Source organism: Austrofundulus limnaeus, unplaced genomic scaffold, assembly GCF_001266775.1.
Source record: "Austrofundulus limnaeus strain Quisiro unplaced genomic scaffold, Austrofundulus_limnaeus-1.0 Scaffold138, whole genome shotgun sequence".
Lineage (NCBI taxonomy): Eukaryota > Metazoa > Chordata > Actinopteri > Cyprinodontiformes > Rivulidae > Austrofundulus > Austrofundulus limnaeus.
This window is the reverse complement of record NW_013952540.1, coordinates 248,680-255,442: the sequence shown is the minus strand read 5'-3', so window position 1 is coordinate 255,442 and position 6,763 is coordinate 248,680. Positions and strand designations below refer to the sequence as shown.

Sequence of the window (6,763 nt, the reverse complement as noted above, 5' to 3'; positions counted from 1 at the left end):
TTAATCTATGGTTACAGGTCACCAGGTTACCTACTGTTTAAGGCTCTGTTTCCTTGTCAGCTGTTGGTTAAGATGGGTCAGCACATTTAGCCAGGTCAAGTTGATAAAGATAACCTATGTTGATTTCAATMAAACAACAAGCTACCCCATTAAAAACTAAACAAAAAAACACCCAGGGATAAAAGCCAAACACGTGAATTAATGGGTTTGTATTAATGGATTAATCAAGATGCTATTTTTAAGCTTCTTGATTTATGGCTTCCTGTGCACTGAAGAAGGGGAGGTTAACACACAAACACACACAGACACACAACCCTTAACTCCCATGCAGACACAACACAGGAGCCAGTAACAGGCCACACTTGACATTCCAAAAWGCCTCTCACAAGCAGTTTCACCTTCAGCTCACCCCGAKCCAAAACAAGTTTCCTACCCCTGCGATCCGCAAGAGCGACTCAGCATTGAGATAAGGCTGTCAATCACCAGCGGACACCAAGTATTTCACTGGCGCAGGCATGGGCAGAGGAGGGGGAGAGGGCGTTGTTTCTCCCCCCTGCTTCACACGTGGCTGTGTTTATGTGTGCGGTTACATTTTAGYACCGTAATCACTGAAGCTCAAGCCATTTGGGGCATATCATGTTTTCACTTGACTTCCTTTTTACTTTCCTTTTTTTGAACTTAAGTGTTGGTAAGTGGATCTTTCTTGGAAAWAAAAGATTGCGTCAAGTCAGGAAATAAAACAACCTCCCTCATCTGTCGCTTCAAGGGACATGAACAAGTCGGAGCCAGGACACCATGCTTCCAGAAATGATGCAATTAAAACATTTTTAAAACAATCTGTACAGTTCAAGTTCAGATGACATGACGTTCCTTCAAGCACACCGATGGCATGCAAGCCTGACTTACCGGTAGGCCACTTTTAAGAGACAACCTTTTAAACTGCTTTCTTCTCTCCAGGTGTTGGTACATGGCTCCTCTGCCCTGCAGCGATCCACACACCTGGGAAGCCCTGAAGAGAGTGAAAAGGGGAGGGGTGAAGAGAAAAAAAGTCAACAAGGAACACCTCGTGTCTGGCAGGTCACATTTCCGCTTTTGTTAGGGCTTTCACCTTTTAGAACCGATCAGAGTCCAACTTATTTTTACCCAGAGTTACGCTGCTGCAATACTCCCGTCACAGAAAAAAATGCCAACAGATAGAAGTGACGGGTCTGTTKTTGCTCACTCTTTCACTGCGACCCAGTGACCAAACCCTGAGCTGCAGCCCTTTGTTTTTCTAGGCCTTTCCAAACAGAGCTGGAAACCAGTCGGACCTGACCCGAACGAGGCTAGAGCAGAAAATAAACACTTTACGCATACTAGTCTTTTACAAAGAAGCCAGGGTTTTGGATTCACTGTGGCAGAGCACAGAGTAAACACACCACTTCCTCATGGGTGATGAAGAGGCCAAGGGTCAGCTGTTGGACATCTCAGGGTCAGAAACTCCCCTKTTTTTGCAATGAGGAACTACAAAATGTGTCCATTTGAATTAGAYTAGCCAAAATCTRTGCACATACAKAATTTSATTTWAAAAAAATGYKTTTATTGCTGGGTTGCAGTCACGTGACCCRGATGATTCGTGAATGTCAGACCGGGGACAGGAAGTGATTTGCTCTGGTTCGAAACACAAAGAAATGGATCACAGAGAGTRCGCTAACAACCTAAATGGGCTGGCACAGACGAAATATTGTAAAGAAATATGCATACATTTAGGATCTGATTTATGATGTCTTAATTAAAAAAGACTTGTTACATAATCTGGAGGATTTACCCAGTGTCAAGGCGATCGACATAAACTACTATCTGGTGCTGGAGAGCTCGTATTATACGATGAGCCAGATGAAAGCTTTCAAAAGCCTCAAAGCTACAATTATTTAGTTTCAGGTTGGGTCAAACATTTAGGATCCAAGAAGCTTTAAATGGCTGTCGACTTGTTTCTGCCCGGGTGAGTAGTGAGTTGTGCTATTTGAAGTAATTAGCCTTTGATAATCAAGTGTATTTTGATGATGATGATGATGACCGTTCTTCTGGGTCTTCAWAATCTYAGCAGTGATAGAATGATTAAAGAAATGACTCTGTAGGCATAAGTTAATCTYGAACAGTGARGGTTTATTCAAACTAACAGCCTGTACCAAATCATGAGTCTTCGGGCCAAGTGAAAAYCTCTTTTTGAACTTCTGGGTTCACTCSTTTTTATAACATTCTACCAMACCCAGATGTATGTTGCTGCGTTCCATTTACATCGTATTYCCGGAACTGGTAAATAGTAATGACATCATTTCCCAACAAACCAWATGAAACTGTATTCCAGTTAGCCGACWGGTGATTGTATTGTTGCCGCTAACCTAGCTAYAACACTGCTACAATGTAAACAATGACAAAAACAGGGCTCTACTACGTACGTCATGCAAATAAACATTGATTTTAACACGTATTTTTGCACAGACCACACACTACTTGTGCAAATGATTAAACATGCACAAAAAATTAAGAAAGATAATTAATAATAAAAGTTACARAGATGACTTTCTAAAGCTGCGAGTAGCCACCTTCTTGAAGTCAAAACTGGGGGCAGTTTCATTTCTTCCACTATACCAGTGGAATATTACCACCGGAGGGGGTGTTCCAGTTTAAATCTACCAATGGGAACTGGAAAATTACCACTTCCCAGGATTACTGGAACGCACGTAGTCCACGTCCTCGCTAGGATGGGCTAACAATGCAGAATCAACATACATGCAATTYCTTCTRTGGTAAAGGAGTTGCTCCTGAGATGTAAAATTAGACACACAARCATGTTTACCACTTAAAACTGTTTTTAACAAGTGAGCTAAGGATGAACAAATTTTCCCATCCTTATTAGGAATTGCTGAGACATTAATTTAAGAACAAAGAACTCCTTGACTGATTCACACAGGCCTCATCACAATTCTGTAAAGATGACTTTCTATACCTCAATAACAAGGTTATTGCTAATGCTAACACCAAGTTCATTATTTCTATGCTTTTAGCTGTAGACTGTTGATCTACTTTTGTCATCTTTTTACTGTAAGTTTTTAAAAAATTAACTCCCTTGTGTCACACTACTTTCAGAACATGAAAAAAACTTTTATTTTTCTCCTGATTAGAGCGACTGCCACAACCGTAAATGGCACAGAATTTAGGCCTTTTGACGCTGAATCAAAAGAAGGAAACGGAGCTGCCTTTACTTCCTGCCCCAATCTGCATTTCATGACGTTGATACTACGTCATCTGCAACCCAGCAATAGCAAAAGATGTCCACCCATTTTCCATTCAAGGGTTTTACGTATCAGTGCACAACAGAAGTTTGGAAGAAGGTGTCAATACTTTAAGCCAACTAAACCCCCAACCCCAGCTCATGAAGTTTATGAAATTTACAGAGGGGAAATAAAAACAACTCACGAACTACTTGAATCTTTTCTTTTTGAGCTGTTCTGCTGTGTTTGGAATCATTGTCCTTTTGCATCATGAGCAAGTTTGGTCCAAACTTCAACTGCCGTGTAGATGGCCTCATATTTGACTCTACAACACTTTAATCTAAAAAGTTCATGATTGGTTAAATGCTGCAAGGTGTGCAAGCTTTTTGGCTGCAAAACAAGCCCAACCCATCATCCCTCCACCGCTGTGCTTGATAATTTAGGTTTATGCCAATATGCTGTGCATTACGACYAAACATTCTTACTTTGGTCTCATCTGTCTGAGTATCTCTAGTAGGTCTTTTAGTTTACGTAGAACAGGGGTGTCAAACTCATTTCACTGAGGGTCACCGAAGCATTATAATGGCAATAAAAGGGTCAGTTGTAATTAATTTCCACGTTTTGTCTTTCACTTTGACGAAACACAAAATCRTCTCATTGCAACGGCTGAGAACTACTAAAATAATAATTGAGCCCTACATGGTATTCCCTGCATCAAAACAGTGTCTTAACACATCCTCCTATTAACACTGAAAATAAATAATACAGTTAAAGTAAGAGTTTTAYTTACTGCTGAGTTGTGGTGAGTAGCTGCCATCTTGAATTCTGAACTGTCGCACTTTCCAACAGGGAATTCCCACTGGAGGGTTGTTCCAGTTTAAATGCRTAACTTGTAAGTGGGAAAGTCCCACTTCCCAGTACAACTGGGCCACAGCAAAAGTAGCACAGCCTTTCCTTTATAGCTTTGTTTTTGTTGAATAAACAGCATGTTGGAATCTGATAAAACATTTTTTACAATTTGGTAAAAGCCAATTATATTTTTTTATGTCCAATACTGTATGTTAAACCCTAGAAATGGAAGTGAGTGGACTTTGTGCCACAGTTGGCTTGATCCAAAACAAGGCTTAAATTGTTTGCCTTACAAACCTACTTGTGCAACCACACTTCCCAAACACTGCCCTTTGCCTCTGCTGGAGGCTGTATCCGTTACACCCCGCCTGAGCCTTCATCAGCCTGACTGCACTTGTCAAACATCCCCACATATCAACTTGACACGTTCCATCCACTGCCAATCCTGGTCGCTTATTGACGCGGAGCTGCAGACATAAAACTGGTTTGGTTGCAGTGTTTTCATCCTCATCTGATTTGAAGCCCAAACCTCCCATCCTGCCCCATTTCTGTATCGCTGTGGGCGAGCCCACGTGGAAGGAAGTCGCCTAATCAGTGCAAAGGATGTGGGATRAAGTGTCTTTATTGATGCAGAAATGTCAAATTCATGCCTGTCCTGCTCTGCTCTGGCTTTAGGATGACTGATAATCAGTGTTTCAGCAGTTGCACAAAATTAAGATTGGGTTTAAGTTTCCTCTGGACACTTAAAACAAAGGATACCCGACGTGCTATTGGACACAAAAATCGGTAGCGAAAGGGAAACAATTAAAAATTCAGTATTCCATCATGGATTGCATATCTCCCACCACAGTTTAGGGGCAGCGACTGAAAACACTCAGCCTCTCTGTTGATTTCGGGATGACCGACATCTGCTAACATGACTGTTTTCTAACACCAGGCAAGCAGCAGCATTCTGAACCAGCTGAAGTGGAATCAGTAACGACAGGCTTGGCCCAACGYAAGGTGCATGGCTGTAGTTTAAACGAGTTACGATAAAAGCATGGATTCAAATCTCAAAATGRTTAACCTTGATTAACCTTAAACATACTGAGCAACCTTGCAAGATCATGTGCAATCTTAGCATTTWAAGTAGGTTTTGATCCTTACGTACTGCCGCAATAAATTTTAGCTCAATATCTATAAARCTGATKGTATTCTAGCTATTTTTGAGTTTGCAATTGACTTTGGTGGTCGTCTTGAATCAGGTTGACACTAAAACCTTAAATCAGTTGCAGACATGCAGCCAATGATTACTTTCTGCATTTCATTCACTTTTGTCTTCCACAACAACCCATTGCCCTCGCACAGTCACACAAGTAAAAACATCTTTACCCACCTTTTGCTGGCAGACGATAATTTAAATAGCTGAGCACAAACCATGCCTGAAGAACCACTGACAATTTCCTTAAGGGTTAAAGTGTATGAGCTAATGGATCAATTGGAGGTGATAAAAATTAGTCACACACTTTAAAAGGCCAAATGTCAAGAGCATTCAGATAAAGGCAGGTCATAAAGCTCAAGAACACACCTACTAGTGCCATTTAAACAAAATGAACCATTTAACTTTTTTTTGCCCTTGGAAGAAAGTTCTCATGTAGAACCATTACAGAAATTAATATGTCGAGCTTGTCTGATCAATGGCAAAAAATGTCTGCCTCTCCTGACAATTATGTTTCCTAAGTAGAAGTCTGAGAAAATGGACTATATGCTAAATTTAAGTCAAGAAAATGTTTCAGAAAACTTTGAAAGCAAAAGTTAAAGAGCTGAAATGCACCATCCAACCACCATTAACTCAAATACGTTCACATAATTTGGTTGTTTGACATTCTACTGGACATAACTATGTTGTAGATCCATCTTCTTACAGCTCAGTAAGAGTTAATACAATGTTTTAAGAGCATTACGGCTAATAGGAAGGCAACTCGAAATAACCTCTCAGGCTGAAACTCTCAAATAACATCCATCAATAACAGTACACAGAAATATAAAAAATGTGATGAACCGTGGCTACAAAAACATAAACTACAGAAAAAGCAAGCTGCAGCCCAAATAATTATTGGAATGTAATAAATCAGATTTAATTTGAAAAATACCATTATCAATTCAAGTAGACCAATTACTGTCCAATTAAGACAAATATATTTAATTTAGTTCCAATTAGTTTTGAATAAATTGAAGTACAAATCATTTATAGCTCAAATCGTTCTGAATATATGATTCAGTTCATATAAACTAACTGAAGACATTTACAGTATGAATTGTTCCAATTTATTCAAAATTATTGGTTCAGTTTATTCCAATTTATGTTACTTATATAGTTTAAATCTTTCAAAAATGATCCAATTTTAAAAAATAAATATTAAACGCTCTCGGGGGCCACACAAAATGCTGTAGCCGGCCACATTTGTCCAGTGGGACTTCATTTTGGCATATGTCAAATTCAACACAAATCATGAATCCATAGTAATCACAGTTCAAATGAAACAGTTTTAAAACAAAGATCTCAATTAATCTTCAATCCTGAATTAATTTTTAAATGACAATTTGTATTTTAAATTGTCTAAGAAAATTTACAAGTTTCATTTCAGTCCTCTGACCCAGGCATGATTATGGTATATGGG

At 39.4% G+C, this 6,763-nt stretch overlaps 1 protein-coding gene across 2 annotated transcripts in view; it reads right to left on the bottom strand.

Moving 5' to 3' along the window:
• LOC106522871 (nck-associated protein 5) overlaps positions 1-6,763 on the bottom strand; it is a gene marked incomplete in the record, with an annotated part of 243,923 nt that overhangs the window by 225,334 nt on the left and 11,826 nt on the right. For both annotated transcript variants that reach the window (XM_014016096.1, XM_014016095.1), the window contains 1 exon segment: positions 907-1,009. In XM_014016096.1, the coding sequence (XP_013871550.1) occupies positions 907-1,009 (103 nt within the window).